A 21,273-nucleotide genomic window follows, 5' to 3' on the forward strand; every position below is an offset into this window, starting at 1 on the left:
TTGTCAAAGTGGACCACAATATAAGCCTTACATGACTGATCTGTAAAACCAGTCTTGCGAATAGCAGCTGTGGCAAGAACCACATTCTCCCACCTAACAAGAAACTGGACTCCTTCCCTGTATCCTGTCCAGGGTATTGACCTTATTACTTCTAGACTAGAGCTGTGCAGTGCTTTCTATCTGGGGCTCGTGGTGGGAGGTCAGAAGAGATCTTATGACGAAACCTCTGTCGACAGACCACATCCGGACACCAAAATGCATCAAAAGAGCAATCTACTGTCCTGCCAAAGAGTGACCAGACAGTCTGGGTTGGAAGCTGGCAACGGGAACTTTTGTCCCCCCACCATGAGCTGGTGGTTGGGAATGTGCAGATGCCAGTGTGCATTGTGGTGGATGCAGCCTGTCCCCTCATGCTGTGGCTGATGAAGCCATATACTGGACAACAGAACCACAGCAGGAAACAATTCAATGAGCACCTGAATTGTGCCAGGATGCAGGCTGGATATGCCTTCAGCTGCCTCAAGACACTGTTCAGGTTCCTGGTGACCTGCCTCAGTGCTGGAAAGTGCAAGATTGTGGGAGCTTGTTCTATCCTGTATAACATCATGGAGGGGAAGGGGAAAGCCTTCCTCCTGGGACAGGGGGTGGCTGCCAGCCAAGAGGGGCAAGCCTAGGAGCAACCGAGCACAGCTGCCATCCACTCAGTGCATTGGGATGGGGTGTGGATCCAGGAGGCCCTGAGGGAAAGTTTTTCTCCCAGGGACCACAGTAACCTTCCCCAGAGCCTTGGGCCCACAGCCCTATGCTGTCCCCACCATGACCCCTCCTTCTGCCCTTCACCCCTCCCCAATCCCGGAATAACAAAGGCACTTGTTTGTGTGGTAAACAATAAGCTGGTGTATTTTTAACTATTTACAAAAAAGTTGGGGGCAGGGGAAGGTGACTAGGACTGTGAAGTGGTGGTGGGGCCCTCTGGACTTGGTGATGTGGAGGCTTGGACATGGGATGGGGGACCTATGAACTTGGTGATGGGGGGGTCTGGGGAAGGGGGCCACAAACCCTGGGACAATGGGGAAGTAAGGACAAGGAGGGGCTGGGGCAGGGGCTGGGTTGGTGGGGGGCAGGTGGAGGTGGCATGGCCATCACCCAGGGGAGCAGGCAGGGCTCCAGGGCATCTTGTAGGAAGACAGGCAGGCATAGGGCTGCCGAGGCAGCAGTGGGCAGCTGTGGTATGTGAGCATTTGTTGAGTGCCTTTTAGGACCGCCACATGATGTCCTTGTATACCCACAACCTCTTCCTCCGGCTCCTGGGGGCAGTGTGACGACGATGTGGGGGTGGCCCAGCCCTCGGTCACTGCTGGTCTGGCTGTACAAAACACAAGGAAGGAGAGACAGTTATTCATGCAACACATCTCCTGAGGCTGTGCCCCTGACTGTGATCAGTGACCAGCACTCCCTGGGCCAAGGGACGCTGATGTCCTGGGAGCAAAGGCGTGTGTGGCCTTCACAGTGGGCTCTCTTGCACAGGGACTTCTGAGGTGCCTATGGGACCATGCTGGCTGCTGCCGCCCCCTTCTCAGCCCCAGACAACAGAGTAGCTGGCTGGGGGGTGGTATCTGGCCACCGAGTGGTCCCCTCGTGGGTAGTGGGAGAGCCGGTTGCAGCCTGACCCACCACGGTGCCCATCACGCACCTGTGGCTCACACCACTGCCTGTGTGAGTGGGTGGTGGCACTTGTGGGCAGGCATGCCCATGTGCTGGGTGCAGGACCCCATGAGATGCCGTGGGTCATGCTGGCACTCTTGTGGCGAGCCTGCTTCCAGCCATGGCAGGTTCTGGGAGGGCCCCCCTCCGCTCTTCTTACCTCCTCATGGGGCCTGACGGCTGTCTGGCCTCCCATGAGCATGGCAGCAGAATGTTACCCATGCCTCTGCTGGGTCCGGGTGGCGCATGCGACTGCTGCACCTGGTTCCACGTGCTGGTACTGCAGCGTGGCTTCCTGCCAGAGCAGGCCAAGCAACGCTCACACCCTGCCCCATTTGTGTCTGCCCTCCGCGCCCTGGGGTCTGTGACAAATGGGGCACTCATCTGAGGAACCCTCCCCAACCTTCAAGGAGGCATCGTGGCTGACTGGGCCCAGGCCCAGGGTGATCGTGAGGCTGCTGGTCTTGTCAGGATCCCACTGGTGACCCTCCTCTGACTTGTCCTCATGGGCAACAACTGGGTGTTGGTTACAATCTGTGCAGATTTGCCTAATCAAATATGTCTAATAAGTCTTTATTGTTCATAGCTTCTGGAGGGTTGTGGTCTTAGACACTGACTTTGTGGTTGCCCTCTGGTGATGGAGTTCCCATAGGAAAAAATTAGTGGGTGCTCAACAGCCAAGCTGTCCTTTTGCCTCTCCCAGTGCCTCTTGCCAGCTGGTAGCTCCACTGACCAGCTCCTGCCCTTCCCACCTCCTGGTGACTGTTGTGCTGTATTTGGGACACTCCAGGAGAGAGGGGGAAGAGCTGGGATGCTGTGCACTCAAGGGAAGAGGCAGAGCAGAGGTTGGGGGAACAGGTGGAGTTGGGGTGGGGTGGAGATGGAGCAGGGGCGGGAGAGGGAAGTAATGATAAAGGCAAAAACCGGTCTTGGCTTTTGGCTTTTTAGCATTATTACAAAGCAGGTCTTTGCCCACAAAAGCTTGTGCTCTGAGTTATCTGTTAGTCTATAAGATGCCACAGGACTACTTGTTGTTTTTGAAGATACAGACTAACTCTGCTACCTCTCTGATACTTAGCATTATAGTGTGTCTGATTTAGAGTAGCAGTCCCCATCAGTTCAGTCTTTTACTGGAAGTGAATTCTGGGAGTTCTCTGTGCCAGTTTATGTGAAATGCTCTGTTCCTTCCAAACACTAAATCCCTGCTCCAGCATTCATTTCAACATAGGAAGTAGGCAAGCTGTCAGAAAGCTAGTAAATGGACATCTCTGGTTTGTTTTTTGAGGCTTACCTTCATCTGAGGGAACAGAGGTGCATGAATTCAACCAGCATGCCTGCTGTTTAAGGGCTGGGCCTAGGTTTGGAAGGCAACGGTAGCATAAGAGCGGGCAGTTTGAAAATGCTGCTTTAGATTTCTGAAGTGGTGCTTTGCTTTTTTGCAGTGTCAGAATCCATTAAATAACATCCTGTGTGAGACGAGTAATCTGGCGCGACTTCGGTTTACTACTAAAGATAGCGAAACTGGTGAAATTGACAAGGAGCTTGGATAAAAGGAAGAGAACTGCCATCCGTTTGGACAGATTGCAAGGAAGCTGAAATAAAGCGGTGGTCAGAACTGACAGGGAATGCAAATGAATAGATACTTGCCTTCTATCTGCCCAGATTACTTTGAGGTGCTGTCAGAGAGCATCTGTTTAGTTATCTTTAGAATCCCGTAAGGTGCCCATCACTGTTGTTGTATGTGATTTCTACCTCACTGATCTACAACTTGCCTTGCTTAAGTTTCTTATCTTCTTACTCTGCTATTGAATATACAGGCTTTACAGTGCTGTTTAATTGCGTTTTTACTTTTCTTTGCAAGGGTGTGGTTACACTGGATTTCATATTTATTGAATATGATTTAAAGAAAACACTAATATTCGGTTGTTCATTTCAGTAGTTCTTCTGGCCTAACCTCTCACCTTTTTGTGGCAATTTAAGAATCAAACAAAACAAAGTACAGGCTGAAACTCTCTAGTCCAGCACTCTCTTGTCTGGCAACATCTGTGGTCTGGCATGATTTTAATTAGCTGGATGGCCATTTGTCCTGGGCGTGGCCAAGTTTCTCACAGTTCTATAAAATTTGTTTATTTCTACCAGTGTTCTGTGCTATGACTTACAGAATCACAGAATCATAGGGCTGGAAGGGACTTCAGGAGGTCATCTAGTCCAGCCCCCTGCATAAAGCAGGATCAACCCCTACTAAGTCATCCCAGCCAGGACATTGTCCAGCTGGGACTTAAAAACCTCAAGAGATGGAGAATCCACCACCTCTCTTGGCAACGCATTCCAATGCTTCACCACCCGCCTGGTGAAGAAGTTTTTCCTAATATCTAACCTACACCTTTCCCTCTTCAACTTCTGACCATTACTCCTTGTTCTGCCATCTGACACCACTGAGAACAATTTCTCACCCTCCTCTTTAGAGCTCCCCTTCAGGAAGTTGAAGGCTGCTATTAAATCACCTCTAAGTCTTCTCTTCTGTAAACTACACAAGCCGAGATCCTCAGCGTATCCTCATAGGTCTTGTGCTCCAGACCCTTAATCATTTTTGTTGCCCTTCACTGAACCTGCTCTAGCAAATCCGCATCCTTTTTGTACTGGGGGGCCCCTTTTTATACTGTAGTTTACCCCTAAACATGTTCTAAGAGCCCAGTAAGCAGTGGAAGTGATGGTAATGCAGCTCGACAATACTGATCTCCCATGATTCAGCAAGTTCTCTGGTTTGGCACCAGGCAGGTCCCAATGGTGCCGGACTAGAGACGTTCAACCTGTGTAACAACTGTTTATCCTTAGAGATGGGTAACTAAGGCAGCCTTCCATGATGTGAATAAATTACTTTTCACTGGGATCCTGTGTCTTAGATTTCCTTCTAGCTTAACATCTGTAGGTGTTGTCCATAACTTTCCCATATTCTCACTGGAAAAATCTATCGTGAGCAGCGTGATTCTTGTATAAGGCGGCTGGACCTGCATTGTTGGCACAAAGGAATGAACATGTGACCTTCAGGGCTAAAGCCACATGTTCTACCACATGAGCTAAAAGTCAGCTGATGCACTGTAGAGCAGAGACTTCACTCTCCCAAGACAGTGGTCTCAGTGCCTCTGGGGTTACAGTTGTGAAAGGCGGGGACTTATTTTTATCCTTGCTGCCTTATACCAAATTCTTTGTTGTAGTCTTTCATTCTGACAGCCCTTTGGGAGCTACAACTCCCAGAAGCTCTTGGTTTGCATGGAAACAACACACAGGACAGAAGCTGGACCGTGAATATTTCTCACGGAGCTTGCTTATTGCGTGAAACACTGTTTACAGCCATACAGACATATATTCGAACAACGCAACGTGAGAATGCCCCAAATGGGGTGAGGAATAACTTTTGGTCATGACCTAGCCACTCAAGTCTTTAATCAGACCCAGTCTGATGGTATCAAGTTTGCATATGAATTCCAGTTCTGCAGTTTCAAGCTGTACTCTGTTACTGATTTTTCTTTTTTTTTTTTCTCTGAAGTATGACTACTTTCAGCTCTTACTTTACATAGACTGAGTAATTCAGATTTTTCTTCGGCTGAGCAGTTTATACACTGTGGGCTTGACACCTATTGTGGCTGTTCAGAAAGAAATGATGAGAAACAAAGTAGGTGTGCATTTACTACAGCACAACTTAACACTGTGTATTGTTCCAGCTTTGAACCTTTTAAAATTGCTCCATTTCTGCAGAGAAAGGATTGTCTTTTTATAGGAGTTCTTTGTCATTCAATTCAATTCACACTGCAGTGAATGAACTCCTCTGCAGGACAAAAGTAATTTAAAATGGCTGTATTCTACATTTTTGTGCATGGGTCAGTTCTTTAAGGCCATCATTTTGGGGATGTGAGTGGTCTGTTTGGTTTGTTGTAGCTGTTTTCTGGTGACAGTCCAGCATGTGTCTGAATTTTGATTTTGTATATGTGTGTTACCATGTACTTTGGTTTTTGCAATCCAAGACAGACTTCTTAGCAGTCACCTCTTTCCTGACCTTATCATGCTGTATGTTGTGACCGAGACTGGCATTATTACACACAAGCGTACGCACACACACAAACTTCAGTCAAAACTTCAAGCCTCGGACACTTCAGCCAGTATTGGACTGAGTAAGATATTGCAATATTTAATTTTGTGTATAGTTACAAAGAAGATATTTGAAACAAATTACATGTAACTCAGCAGTGCAATGCACCTCACTGAAACATATTTCAGTATATTTTGAGTTGTAACTGTTAGGTGGGACTTTTAGGGGACTGTGCTTGGTTCTTGCAGTTACCATTAACCTCAGTGGAGGCACTGATATCTAAGGAGGATTTGACTCTGTGAACATCAAAGCATAACCTGTGCTTGTGCTTCAGCCCACCATGGTCTGCCATTGACATTGTGGCATAACTTAGAGAGCAAAGTGCTGGGTTTTGAGTGTAAACCATTGTTGTGTGTTAGAAAATCATGGCCCTAATTTGGAGCAGTCAAGTAAATGGCCACTTTGCCTTCCTGAGATGAACCAATGAGGCCATTTCTACACAGGCCACTTCCTTTGGAAGTGGCATGCTAATACACGGAGCGGAAGATGCTAATGAGGCGCAGATGCAAATTACCAGTGCCTCATTAGCATAACATCATGAGATTTGGAGTCCGGAAGAATGGTCTTCCGGACTCCAAAATGCTGTGTAGAAGCGCAGCTCCCGGGGGTGGGGGCGGGCTTCCAGAAGGAAGTCCTTCTTCCGGAGGCCCTTTCTTCCCAAAAACTTTTGGAAAGAAGGGGCCTCCAGAAGAAGTACGCCCTTCTGGAAGCCCCCCTGGGGGCCACATTTCTACACAGCATTTTGGAGTCCAGAAGACCAGTCTTCCAAACTCCAAATCACGTGATGTTATATTAATGAGGCACTGGGAATTTGCATCTGCACCTCATTAGCATCTTTCCCTCCGTGTATTAGCATGCCACTTCTGAAGGAAGTGGCCTGTGTAGAAACGGCCTGAGAGAATTCAGTTTGAACCTCCTCTAGTCTGGCACTCTCTTGTCTGGCAACATCCGTAATGTGGCATGATTTTAGTTATCTGGATGTCCACTTATCATGGGTGTGGCCAAGTTTCCCCACAGTCCCACAAAGTTTGTTTGTCGCCACCAGCCTTGGCTCTCAGTGTTCTCTGCTGTTATTTAGCTGTAATTTACCTCTGAATGTCTTCTAAGAGCCCAGTAAGCAGTGGAAGTATTGGTAACGCAGGCGGATAATATTGACCTCCTGTGAGCTGGCAAATTCTCTTGTTTGGTACCAGTCAGGTTCTGAGGGTGCTGGACTAGTGAGGTTCAACCTGAATAAGAATCACTGGTGCAGCCATTTGACATGATACTGTCTCTTGAATGCACAGCTTCAGTGAGTGGTATATTGTTTTTCCTAGGAGCTTTCCACCCAGAGCAAGACGCAGAACTGTATCCAGTTCTTTCTAAGGTCTTTGTCTTAGTGCTTTGACATACATGTTTATGTTAAAAGGGATTTTTCAGGAAGATTCAGCAGTTGATGTGCATAGCCAAAAGCTCAAACCTGTACAGTACTATTCAAAAGAGCTTCAATAATTTTGGAGAGGATGGAGTGAAAGGCTAGGATCTTGTCAGAATTGGGGTATTCATACAGAGAAAGGACAAGGCAGTAAATAAAGGCTATGGCCCTCTGCTGTAGGGCAGTAGATAAGCAGATAGATTTCTCCTTGCTGTGGATGCATTATTCAAGGCAGATGTTTTCACTGATCTCTGGAAAGGTTAGGAGAGGAATATAAAACCCGCTGCAGTTCTGGAATTGGTCCATCTGCATAAAACCCAGTAACCAGTGATTCATTTAAGGATCCCTGACACTATTATGGCAAGACTGTGTCTTTCAGAGTGGGTCTGGCTTGGTTTGAAACACATTCCAAACCCAAACCTGAAATAAATCCTTTCAATAGAGCAGTGCTGCAAACATTTCCTCTCCCTTCATTTCATTTTCAAGCCTTAATATTAAAGAATGAAAAAAGAAATTGAGCTAGTGGGAGGCATGACTTAACCCATCAAAGGGAAATTGCTTGTCAATCAGCCTGCATTTTAATTTTTAGAATGGAATTTTCACAACTTCCTAGACATGCATGTGGCTAAAAACTTACAGATATGATGTACACAATAAACACACCTGGAAGAAACTTTTAAAAAAATATTTAGATGTATCTCAGCCAGATGGTACTGATGAGGTACGCCTATCCATAACTGAAGCATTTGATAGGAATGATCAATCTACTGAGACCGAGGTTGGAGTTGGGAATAGGATGACAAATAAAAGCAAATATGTAGACTAAGGCTGTGCCTTCACTGACAGTTATGTCGGCACTTGTATGGTGGGAGGTACTTATTGATCTGGTTTTATATTTCTGATGGGATAGCTCTCTTACATCGGCATAATCTAGCTAGGTGAGTGCTCTTACGTGTATTTTGCCATAAATCTGTAAATGTACATGGCCTAAATCTCAGGAAGATTATTCCAGTGAATGAGATCTGTTAAATGGTGAGTTTGAGGTCCCTATTTAGACCATCCCTGATAGATGTTTGTCTAATCTGCTCTTAAAAATCTCCAGCGATGGAGATTCCAGAACCTCCTGAAGCAGTGGAGCTAATAATTAAGGAATTTGCAAACACCTAAAGGTAATAAGGTGATAAGTAACAGTATAGATTTGTCAAGACCAAATCCCTAAAACCCACCTGACAGCTTTCTTTGACAAAGTAACAAGGCTTGTGGATAGGGGAGAAATGATAGATGTAATATATGTTAACCTCAATAAGGCTTTTGATGCAATCTCACAGGACCTTTTAATAAATGAAAGGACTGGTTTTGAAAGAAGAGGACAAAAGAATCGGTAAGGTGGGTCTGCTGATAACTGAAAGTAAAAGAGAGAGAGAGAGACTAGTACAAGGAAAGGAAACAGTAAGATGAATCAAGACAGGGAATGAAATGTTGGCAGAATCTGGATTAACTACATTTTATGCAACTAAAGATAGAGCACCTCAATTTTGCTGGGCTGCAGGCTGAAATGGCAACTTGCTCGGAAGCCCAGCTTCTATAAAATAGAGGAGACTGCAGCATTCCTCCTCCTTAGTGGGAGATGGAGGCCAGTCTGAGGCATTTCAGCTTGATCCCTTCAGTTATTTTAAGAGTTTAAGGGAGTATGTTAGATCAAGGAAATGGGAATTAAATCATCAGTTGGAGATTAGGGGAGGAGGGTAAAAATGTTGTAGCCAAAGTTACTTTTTCTGGCTGCACTAGTGTGACTTAACACATACCAAGGCATCCCTGAGGGAGTGGCCCTTCTGAAGTATGGAAAGAACTTTTGCAAGAACAGTTAATTCTGTGAGGAAATCAACAGCAGGTCTGTTTTATTCCCTGCTCCTATGAGTTACAAGGTCACAACCTCAGCTGATGCAAATGACTTCATTGAAGTAAATGGTGCTATGCCAGTTTAGGCCATGAGATAATCTGGTTCAAAATGTGAAGCCATCAGTATTACCAGAAGCAGCAAATGATGAGCTAACCTCATCCTCTCCTTTCCTAGCAATAAATTAACATGACCGTTTACTTCAGTGAACTTAAGGCTACTGTCACTTTGCAGTGAATTTTGCATGCCCGTGCTCACCCACAAATAGACTGAGTCCAGGGGAAAAAGTATCTCATCCTTCTGGGGCTCTGACCACCAAAGCATCTGAATGGCTGTTAAGGCACATTTTCAAATGTGGGTCCTTAATTTCTCTTCTGGGGCATCTAAATAAAAGGGGATTAGTTGCCCGGGGGCTGAGTACTCATAGTTCCCATTGGTGTCAATACGAGCTCAGCACACTTGAAAATCAGGTCCTTTCTTACAGTGCATAAATGTCTTCAGTAGCAGCCCAACTGCAGGCAATGATGTTAGAAAAATTTGGCCTAAAAACTTTGAATACTTTAATGTACTGAATTTGCTCAGTCTTTGAATTTCTGTATACTTGGACCTGGTCCTCAGAATTCCTTATGCGTGAGTTTGCTGCAGGCAAATCATTCTAATGAAAAACTTTCACACCTTAGGTGTCTGCCTGTGTAGTATTATGAGTTTAATGGTTGGATATGTCCAGTCCATTTCTGTGTTTCATGAGGTTCTGCCATTTGGCTTGCAAAGTTTTTTATGTATTTAACAGTCACTGCTTCAAGAACTTTCCACAATGTTGCTCAGTGTCCTGCATTTCTTACTGATAAAATCATTTATTATGTTTGTCTTCTTCCCCTCCTCTTCCCAACCCATCTTTCCAGGTCAGGGGCTATCCAGAACCTCAGATCACATGGTACAGAAATGGCCTTCCCATCACAGAGGGAGAGTATTATATCGTGGACCGCAGCATTCGAGGGATTTTCAGTTTAGTGATCAAAAGTGTGCAAGAAGAAGATGGTGGTAAATACACGTGTGAGGCTGCAAATGATGGTGGAGTTCGCCAGGTGACGGTGGAGCTGACAGTGGAAGGTGAGGAACTTCATAGTAACAGTTGTCTTAAGCGTCATCATGAGCATCATAAAACACAACCTCCACAAGGTGCATGAGAGATGAGATTATCCAACTGACAGGTGAAGATCCAACCTTTATGCATAATGTTGATCACTGATGTAGAAGTAGCATTTATCTCATTCTCATCGAGAAGAGTGGTCTTCTCCTTTCCCTGGGATTAGGGGCCAGGAGTTTTAGTTCTCATCCCACTTGGCACTCATTCTCTCTGGTGCTAGGGGTGAATAATGTAATCCGAAATCTTCAGAAATGTTTTTACTTATCATGGATGCCTCCATATTTGGACCTGAGACCCATGTAGGTGGTTAGTACAGAGTGGGAAATGAGCCAAAAGAATACCAATAAAATTAAGAGGAGTTTTGCTACTACAGGTTGAACCTCTCTTATTCAGAACTCTCTCATCCAGCAAACTCCATAATCCAGCATGATTTTAGTTAGCCAGATGACCACTTACCATGGGTGTGGCCAAGTTTCCCCTGGTTGCATACAATTTGTTGACAGTCACCAGTCCTGGCTCTCAATGTTCCATGCTGTAATTTAGCTGTAATTTACCATTAAATGTTTTCTAGAAGCCTAGTAAACAGTGGAATTGTTAGTAATGTGCTAGAAAATATTGACCTCCCATTGCCTAGTCAGTTCGTGAGGGTGCCAGAAAAGAGAAGGTCAACCTGTAAAGCCTAGTATGACATTCTGAAAATGTAAGGCGAGGTTTGAATTTAAAGTAATAGAATCTTTTGAACTCCAGTATATGGCTTTATATAGCTATGTAAGGTAACCTTTAATGAGAATGTAGCTACAAGACAATTTGACCTTGCATTTTAAATTTTCTAAATTTTAATGAAAATCCAGTTTAAAAAACTAGTACAGTCAGTGCCTTTTATGAACCAAGTTAGTTAAGTATCAAAGGCATGATCCAGTTCCCCCTGGATTCACTGGAAAGTCTCCCAGCAACTTCAGTGGGAGTTGGAGCAGACCCATGAGTTTTCTTTTGTCATTGTTGAATGGATATCAATAAAATGATAAGCAAGACCTCAACAATGTTGCAATTCCTTGGGCAGAGTTTGATAGTAGAATGCCTCTTTGTCCCAGGAATCCAGTTTTTCTGGAAATCTGGCTTTGTGCTTATTCACTTGTTTGGAACTTAGCTGGAGCCTGCTGAACAGAAGCAGTGATCTTTTGACTGTCACCTTCTTTCCACAGAAGTGGGGGAGTTCTGTTTTGTGCGTGTGTGCGCGCGCACGCACACACGCACACCTGCTTGTGAGCTATTTGTCCTGTGCCTGAAGGAGATGGATTTTCCAAAGTAGACTTTGCTACCTCCTCCACTCTTCCTGACCTTTCTTTTTCATTTCCGAAGCCAAGTTCTGGGTGCCTCTTCCCAGCCTACCTGCTATTATATCATAATGGCTTTACATTCCCAGGCTTTCCTGCGTAGACCCTTTCCTGCAGCCGTAATTATATCTGGTTTGGACCACTGAGAAATAGATGGGGTTTCCTGTGGTGGTTGCAGCTGGTGCTAGCCCGTTTACCAAAGTGATTGCAGTTGAGTAATGTGAAGTGTTTGTTTACCTCTTTTTCCCTTTGGATGCACATTCTCACTTTGCATCATACCAAACCCCTGCTGGTCTTGGGAGAGCATGGTAGACTAATAACTGTCCAGTTTGTTACTTAATAAAAAAGCAACAGTGCTCCATGCTGAGGTCTAAAGGTCAGGTTTATCATGAAGGTAAGCAGATACAGTTCCACTGGAGTCATAGAAACATAGACCACTAGAACTGGTAGGGACTTCAAGAGGTCATCAAGTCCAGTCCCCTGACCTCACAGCAGGACTAAGCACTGCACAGAGTCTCTAGGCCATCCCTGATGGATTAATCTGACCTGTTCTTAAACATCTCCAGTGATGGAGATTCCACAACCTCCCATCAATGCAGTTATTTGCAGAAACCATCGACAAACATAGCCCTGTTTTCTGAAAAATGGTTGAGCTTGTAAAGGTGTTAATTTACTCTTAGCACAGTTGGGGGTGGATCCATAAAATCACAAAAATTCTGCTGACGTTTCTCTGTATTTATTTATTTAATTTGCATTATGTTAGCGCCTAGACATCCCAACCAGTATTGGGGCCCCGTTGTGCTAGTCACTATAAAAACACATAGGCTGGGTCTATACGGAGCTCTTCTCAGCATTGCTGCTGGCAGAGCTATGCAAAGCGAGCTTCTCAGGATTGCAAATGGCTGATTATTTCCATAGTCCCAAAGCTCATTGCCATAGCCACGCAAGAGTTCGGTGCCAGCAAAAGGGGGTGCTGGCACTGCAGTGGCCGTGTGGACATGCCTCTGCTGGCTAAACCCGCCCCTTCCCCCCCCCACCGTCGCCAGTCCCTTTATGCCTGAAACACCTAGAACTGGCGACGAAGGGGGGTTTAGCTGGCAAAGGCATGTCCACATGGCTTCTGCAGTGTGCCAGTACTTGCTTCTGCTGTCACTGAACTCTCGCATCGCTATGGTCATGAGCTTCATGACTATGGAAATAAGCAGCCATTTGCAATCCTTTGCATTGCTCTGCCAGCAGCAGCCCTAAGCAGAGCTCTGTGTAGATGGAGCCATAGTGAGAGACAGCCCTGGTCCAATGGAGTTTACAATATAAATGGGCAAGGCAGACAAATTGTGCCTGGGGAAACAGGCACATAACAATGAAGTAACCTATCCCAAGGTTAAACACCAGTGGCAGAGCTGGGAACAGAAACTTTGTCTCCTGACCCCCATCAAGTGTTTTAAGCACTAGACCACACTGCCTGTCCCGAAATGCTTGGAGGGGCAAAGACAAGGGTAGGTGTCAGTGGACAGGTAGGTGTCATTTTAGCGTCATATGCCTCAAGAATTCAGGGATAACAAAAAGCTCAGTCCTGAGGGCTCCTAAGGCACCTTTTACCTCCATGGAAGCCACCTCTGAAGGTTAGGTCCTGAGCCATGGAAACAACAGGTTTTTGAGAGAACTAGCAACTCTCAGATACAGTGACAGCACCAATTATAGGTGGTTTTATAACACAGTAGCTTCATAAGGGAGGGAACTGCATTCCTTGAGGCTCTCCCAGCTATGCTCAGTGGATGGTTTCATTTGCACAGAGTCATCCTGTGCATGGGATGAATCAGGTGGTGGCCATAGGCCATGCGTTTTTGGGTACCAGGCCATGGCCTCCCAAACTGTCCTATGGATGGGCGGCACCTGGAGGATTACAGGGCCTAGTGTGGTGGCCTCAGGGATTGCTCACCTCCCCTTGCCACACTCACCATTTGGGCAGCAAGACCCAGAGGTCCAGCAGCTTGCTGCATTCTGCTCCACCTGGCTGCCATGCCCTCCCTGCCTGCTGTGTGAGACTTCTCAGCAGCGGCAGGAAGCAGAGTTGCCCTGGGTCCCATGGCTGGAGAATTGGGAGATGGGGAGGGGTGCATTGCTCCAGGCCCCATGTGTTTGCAAGTAATACGTCAGTGTCACCTGGGAAGCATCTGACATCAAAATGGGAATATGGCAGAAAATGCATGTGATTATTAGATAATCTTCAGTGCTATATTTGAAATGCCTAGCAACACAGAACCAGAGATCAGTGTTAGAAACTGACATCACTGCTACTTTCCGTTTGCAAGTGGGTGAGCATGCCTCATTTCAGGGCTCTGGTTAAGAGCTAAGCCCTCCAGGTTGTTAGTTTCGTGTTGATTTCTCAAGGCACATGTTACCCAATTTTACCCTTTCATGAAAAAAAAGTTAGTTTTTGTTTATTCCTGGTGGAAAAACTTCTTATGGAAATCTTGAGAGTGTAAACTGAAGTAAGCATCTGTCTGGCATGATCATGATTATTTTCTATTGCAAAAACGCATGCAGAGTCTTTCCTTTTCTGGTTCCAACTTGTTGCAGTCAACAGCTTGCAGAGGGCCAGAGTTTGAAATCGTTTTTCTGGCATTGGCTGTTCATTCCAGAATTCGTTGTGGTTTTAAATAATTCATGCAGTCAAGCACCCAAGGATTAAGCTTGTCAGGGTTTAAGAATTACAGGTCTTTGTTCTAATAAACCTCCATGCACCACTGATGTAAAATACAGCATTTATTTCCAGCAAAGATAAGCATAAAGGACTGAGTGTTGTCTGACAGAAACATTAGTGAATCACAATGTAGCTCTCCTGCCCGGACTTTTTGACTGGTACCAAGCCATCTGCTATACTCATTTTAAATGAGATCTGTGGCAGCTACTTATAAATCTCAAGGAGCTCCCATTTTTGACAGCTGCCATAGTTTGTTTATTTCACAGTCACTCTTGATCTGATGTTTCTCTGACAATTTTTGTCTGTTCAAAAACTAGTAGTATTTATTTTGTTAGTCTGTCCAGTAGATGGTGCTAAGTACACAGTGGATTTTCTGCATGGTATATATTTTGCCGGTGTGGTAGATGGGTTATATTACCTTGAAAAGAAGCGCACTGCGAAGAAAAGGTGACAAGAACAAATATATGAGCCTGTTCTTGTGACCCTCTTATCCTGTCAGTCTGAAAAAAATATTAATATACATGAACTTTGTAATAGATTTTTCCATCTAGTGATCTCAAATGTTTTGCAAAAGTAAATAAGACATTATCCTTATTATATGGATGGGGAAACTGAGCTAAGAACTTAGCTGTTAAGTCCTAAGTTTTGGAGACTGGCCACTACATAGTTTTCCCAAAATTACACAGTAAGCCAACGTCAGAGCTGAGAACAAAATCCAGGTCTTTAAACTTTGGACATGAAATTGGTGCCTTCTCCACTGGTCTACAGTGTAGGTGAAAGTGATGTTCTCTAATCATTAGTCAAAATTAGTTATAAGTAGACAGAGATCTTTGTTACAAAGTGTGGATACCAGGTTTTTATATTCCAGGATGGTTACACTGGTGTTCCAGCTAAAACACAAACCTAGTTAATAGTTACCCAGTTAATAGTTAGCACATAATTGAACCAAGCACCATCCTACACTGAAGGGTGTACTCCTGCATTGATTAGATTGCACGTAAAATAATTTACACCTCTAATTTTCATGATCCTTGTTTGAAAGCAGGAGAAAGAAATAAAATACTTACACAGACTTCAGTACCTGTAGTACTACCCAAACCATGATAACTGTCTAACTTGTTATGTTTCTATGACATACAGGAAACTCCTTGAAGAAATACAGCTTGCCGTCCAGTGCCAAAACCCATGGGTAAGGATTCTAGGGTTCATGGGGTTCTTTAAAACACAAAGCCTGATGGTGAAGGTTGTGAAGAAACTAAATATTTTTTCCCCTCGGGTGACTTTGCTGCCTAATGTTACTGCTCAGTTTTATTTTGAGAGCTCATTGAAGTGGGTGTAAGTTGTGCCTAACCCTCCAATAAAGCCTGAGCAGATTAAAAATGCTTATAATGACCTTGGCAACATTCTCTTCCACCATCAGAAGCTTGAGTAAGGGAGGGAAGGATGGTCTTGCTGAGGCATAAAACGGATCTGGGAGCTCTGTGTTCCATTCCTGTGTGGTCTTGTGGAAAACACCACTCTGCAGTACCACAGATTTCCTGTTTCTAAAACAGGGGCAACATTACTAGCCGAATTCCCAAAGGTGCTGTAAGGATGACCTCCTTAGTGATTATGAGTTGCACTGATTTTATGGTGATGAATGCCCAAATAATAACCTTAAACAAATAACAAGAATAAGTACAAATTAAGATGTCTGTCACTTTATCCCATGATGTCTCTACAGTGAGACCTGGTTTGTCTGTAAATCTGTGAGCACTGTAACTGCAGAGGAGTGATGTTGGTCTGTTGAGAAGGGATGGCAGTAACTTGCTTCAGCTAATTGTGTTCCATGCCTGTTGGGAGAATACACCTATAGGAATCCCTGTGTAGACGAACACCACTTACTCTGGGTTCACTGTGGATAAGAAATCTTTCCACTTTATTTTGGGAGAGCTTGAAAGATACATCTCATTTAAACCTTCTGCATTTGGCACTGATGAAACTGTCTTGAGTTGAGATCATTGAGATTAAACAGCTTAATGGGCCAAATGGTGGCTCTGTAATATTACCCTTGGCCACAAGCAAAGAACTTGGTGGGTGAAAGCTCTTCCCAAGGAGGCTATGTAAGGATTTGGGTGGCGGACATTAGCCTCTCCTTAAAGTACACGGGTTGGTTTTAGGATTAGATGTGGGCTCTTGTCATAGCTGGTGTCCTTAATGTAACACCACGATGTCTCCCATCCCTGCCAATTGGCATTCCAAACTCCGACCAGCATTACCTGCCTATTTACCTTTAAAGTCATGACAGATATTGATTAAAAACAGATATTTTAGAATAGAAATCTATTATGAAAGACTAAAAAATAATGTTCTACCTTATTTAAGGTGATTTACTCCCCAACTCCTCAGTATGCAGAAAAACTGGGTGTTGAAGTAAAATTTACCTCATATTAATGCTACCATTAGGCTCAGGCTGGCATGAAGGACAACTTCACTACTGCACGGGCTGTGCTCTTTACCAAACACTTATAATTAAATGGTTGATTGAGGATTAAAACACCTGGTCCTGACTCTTCTTGCAGTTACCTGGGGTCCTGGCCTTTTATAACTTGTTTGACTTGAGGCTTATGCCTGATTCACGCCATTAGACTGAGTGATGAGTGAAATGTGTTCCCTTGTCAATGTTAGTGATCAGAACACAGGCTAGTAGAAGTGAGCATTTTAATTTCCTTTTCACTGTGAATCCTATTTATTTAAGTTCTGGATTTTGCTCAGATTATTACAGCTATGAAAATAGACTGGTCTAGCAAGTGAAAGTGACCAGTCTGGTTCTTTTGTGCTGTGATTAGTATTGCCAATCCGGTGGAGGGAATATGCACAAATCGTCCTACTAAGGTAGGCCAGTCATACTGCCATTTAGCGCTGTCTTTCTAGAGATCTCACTTAATCCAATGGATTTAAGAATGATTACAAGGTTAATTCTCCTCAGGGAAGTGGAGGAGCCCAACTTGCCTCTCTCTGGAGCAGCAGGGCTGCTGGGGCAGCACACGCAGCCAGAGAGGAGGGGTATCCTAGTGCTGAGCAGCCCATCCTGGCCTCTGGCACAGGGGAGACAGCAGCAGTGCTGGTTCCATAACATGCAGTGGGCGCCAGGGATTAAGACCTGCCCGCCCGTGGACCCTGCCACGGCAGCAGCCACTGAGGAGGAGGAGCCACAGCCTCTAGTGATCTCCTATTTAGACCTTTCAGAATTTGCAGCTGTGGAAAAAATTAACTCCAAAATACTCAAGTTATTTTAAGAGAAAATAATAAAACCATAGGGTTTTGTATTCCGTTTTGTAAAACTGAGAAAGGGGAGGGTATGTGTGTTGTAATCTAGTGGTAATGTTCTCTTTTGATATATCAGTATGTATGCATGCACCTTTGTGTACATGTATGTATACACTCTAAATTTTGGGATTGATCTGTCTGGGTGTCCCTCTTTGTGAAGCACTAGCCTTCCTCCTTATTGTGAGGCACTATTCTTAACTCAAAATTTTCCATATACTTTTTCTCTGTTTAAATCTTTACAGAATCACAGGGCTCGAAGGGACCTCAGGAGGTCATCTAGTCCAGCCCCCTACTTCAAGCAGGATCAACCCCCACTAAGTCATCCCAGCCAGGACCTTGTCCATCTGGGACTTAAAAACCTCGAGAGATGGAGAATCCACCACCTCTCTTGGCAACGCATTCCAATACTTCACCACCCGCCTGGTGAAGTAGTTTTTCCTCATATCTAACCTACACCTCTCCCTCTTCAACTTCAGACCATTACTCCTTGTTCTGCCATCTGACACCACTGAGAACAGTTTCTTGCCCTCCTTTTTAGAGCTCCCCTTCAGGAAGTTGAAGGCTGCTATTAAATCACCTCTAAGTCTTCTCTTCTGTAAACTAAAGAAGCCCAAATCCCTCAGCCTAGCCTCATAGGTCTTGTGCTCCAGACCCTTAATCATTTTTGTTGCCCTTTGCTGAACCTGCTCCAGCAAATCCACATCCTTTTTATACTGGGAGTCCCAAAACTGGACACAATATTCCAGATGTGGCCTCACCAGTGCCAAATAAAGAGGAATAACTACTTCTCTAGATCTGCTCGAAATGCTCCTCCTGATGCACCCTAGTGTGCCGTTAGCCTTCTTGGCTACAAGGGCACACTGTTGACTCAAATCCAGCCTTTCATCCACCATAACCCCTAGGTCCCTTTCCATTGTACTGCTGCTGAGCCAGTTGGTCCCCAGCCTGTAACAATGCTTGAGATTCTTCCACCCCAGGTGTAGGACTCTACACTTCTCCTTATTGAACCGCATCAGATTTCTAAACTGCATCTTGTTCATCATGGTCCTGTCTTACTCAGAATCCTCCAGTTTTCCTGATGACCATTATCATATCTTGGCAGTTTCTTGAAATGAGGCTGTGAGATCTGTATTAGTATGCTGATGCCTTACAGAAAAATTGAATTATTGGCACATCTCATTTGCATGTGGGTAATATGTGTGAAAAATCAATGCTCTGAAAGTGGCTTAGTTATCAGAAATTCAAGTCTAAAAGAAATCACCTACTGTTTCTGCTAATATGTGACTTGATGATGCCATGGCTGTATTCAGAGAGCTCCTTTTGACATTAACAGGCATAAATAGAACTTATTTTGTCTTGCTTACAATACAGTCTTGTATTTCAAGGTTTGTGATTAACTGACCTCACCCAGTGTTGAAGTGTCACTTCTATAGCAAAGCACTTTGTTCCACAGCTGTAACATCTTTATAAGCAAAGCTGAGCCAATCCTGGTAAAAGTTATTTATTATCATTGATTTGAACTCCTGAACTCATTTGCTTTGTTTGGTTTGTGCCATTTTCATATTCACTTTGTGAGCATGGTAGAGAATTAATTTCCTGGCAGAAATGTTTGTTAAAATAATGAATTTGATGCTTACATTAAGATAGTGGTGAAAAATAAATGTCATTCGTAACCAATTGTGGTTGTGTTATTTATCGCATGTGTAAGCAATATATTTTGAGAATGATTCTAAACAGTTAACAAGTATGCGTAAATCTGTATCTGTTGGCAGACAAGTCATAGATTGGGAAAAACTACTGATTAAATATATGTTTTGTTCACTGGAATTAGTGTGCCTACCTCTGGTTCTAAGCAACCAGAATTATAACACAAAAAGGTGTGATAGTGCTGCTTTTGTGTTCCTTGGATGGGGGCACATAGAAGAACAGTTCCCATTTGTATGAGAAATTTGAAGAAGTGGTCTCCAACGTGAGAGACTGTGATGGGTACCACCTTATGAAAGTCAGCATATTGTTCCTTACATTGGCTGTATGTTGCCAGCTTACTTCTGATTTCTGAACTTTTTGTCTGAGTGACCAAAAATTGTTCTCTTGTGTTCATACCTTTGTAACTCAGTATTGGTTACCACATACAGTGTTTAAGGATTGTGAGCCCACTGTTCTAAAATGCTTTCTGAAGTGTTCTGTAATCAGAACAAAAGGTTACAATTCCACTGCTAAACCAAGATATTCATTGCCTTTTCAGGGGCAGATTTCCTGTTCCATCAGTGGAGAACAGGCCAAGCATCTGGGGAGAGAGTCCGCCAAAGTTTGCTACAAAACCCAGCAGAGTCATCGTGCGTGAAGGCCAGACAGGCAAATTCTCCTGTAAAATAACAGGACGACCACAGCCTCAAATAACCTGGTTTAAGGTATGGTTTCGTGACAGGCTAATGTCTTTGTTCTGCCTGAAAGCTTCTGTTATAGGAGGATGAAATCTGCTCATCTTCCAGTGCTGGTCCTGATATGTGTTTTCTGTGTCCAGAAATTCTTCAAAGCATTGTCCATTGACTAGCACACACCCTTATGCTCCCAACTGAGGGTTTTAAGAGGCAGTTTGGGTTGACCTCTCCAGAGACTTATAACCACTGGGTGGCCTGAGTCAGAACCATGTCCTCCTCCACGCCATTCAGAACCTCTAAGGGAAACTTGTAAATAACTTTTATGTCTTAATTTTGTAGTTATAGCTAATACAGAATACAGAAAGAGGGCAGAAAGAAGTGCAGTAGGGCCTTGGGAGAAGGGGTTGAGTGGGGGCAGGGTAGAAGAGGTACAGGAAGAGTCAGGAGTCTGAAGGAAGGATTGGAGTGGGGGCAGGACCTGGGGAGGGGAACAGTGATCAAGCAGGCCTTATCTAGAGTAGAAGTCAGCACCTGTGCTGGCTACTATGCAGTTTATGGAGGGCTTGCGACTACCTTCCCACTGATGATTAAATCTGTGCCTCAGTGTTTTAACCTTGTCCCATCAATACGCTCATGTCCTCCCTTCAAATTCTGTGGCAACACTTACCGTGACCCAGCTATCCATGAAGGTGATGTTCTTACTGGCTGTCACTTTGACCCAAAGGGTCAATGAGCTAGGAGTCATGATGACAGACCCTCTTTATACGCTATTTCACAAAGAGAGAGGCTCTTGTGCCCCAAATTTCTCCTCAAGATTGATTGATATGGAACTCAGAAACAATTACCTCACTTTAATGGGCTTCAAAAAAGAACTAGGTAAATTCATGGAGGTTAGGTCCGTCAATGGCTGTTAGCCCGGATGGGTAGGATTGGTGTCCCTAGTCTCATTCGGAGGCTGGAAGTGGATGACAGGAGAGGGATCACTTGATGATAACCTGTTCTGTTCACTCCCTCTGGGGCATCTGATATTGGCCTCCTTTGGAAGACAGGATACTGGACTAGAGGTATACAGGATACTGGACTTTGGTCTGACCCAGTGTGGCTGTTCTTATGTTGTATTTTTCCCAAAACTCCAGACTTGTTCTGGAGAACTTCCCCAATGCCAGATGCGTCCTGGTGTTCTACCAACATAGAAACATTGGCATTTGAAAACCTTTAGAGCTCTTTTTTGCCAGA

The 21,273-nt window shown here is 44.4% G+C and overlaps 1 protein-coding gene across 3 annotated transcripts in view; it reads left to right on the forward strand.

The window, feature by feature from the left end:
* The window catches only part of MYLK (myosin light chain kinase), a 309,641-nt gene that overhangs the window by 126,835 nt on the left and 161,533 nt on the right, over positions 1-21,273 (forward strand). For all 3 annotated transcript variants that reach the window (XM_075000996.1, XM_075000995.1, XM_075000997.1), the window contains exons 3-5: positions 10,065-10,272; positions 15,488-15,536; positions 19,902-20,067. In XM_075000996.1, the coding sequence (XP_074857097.1) occupies positions 10,065-10,272; positions 15,488-15,536; positions 19,902-20,067 (423 nt within the window). The remainder of the gene's footprint in view (positions 1-10,064; positions 10,273-15,487; positions 15,537-19,901; positions 20,068-21,273) is intronic.

Source organism: Carettochelys insculpta, chromosome 8 (assembly GCF_033958435.1).
Source record: "Carettochelys insculpta isolate YL-2023 chromosome 8, ASM3395843v1, whole genome shotgun sequence".
Lineage (NCBI taxonomy): Eukaryota > Metazoa > Chordata > Testudines > Carettochelyidae > Carettochelys > Carettochelys insculpta.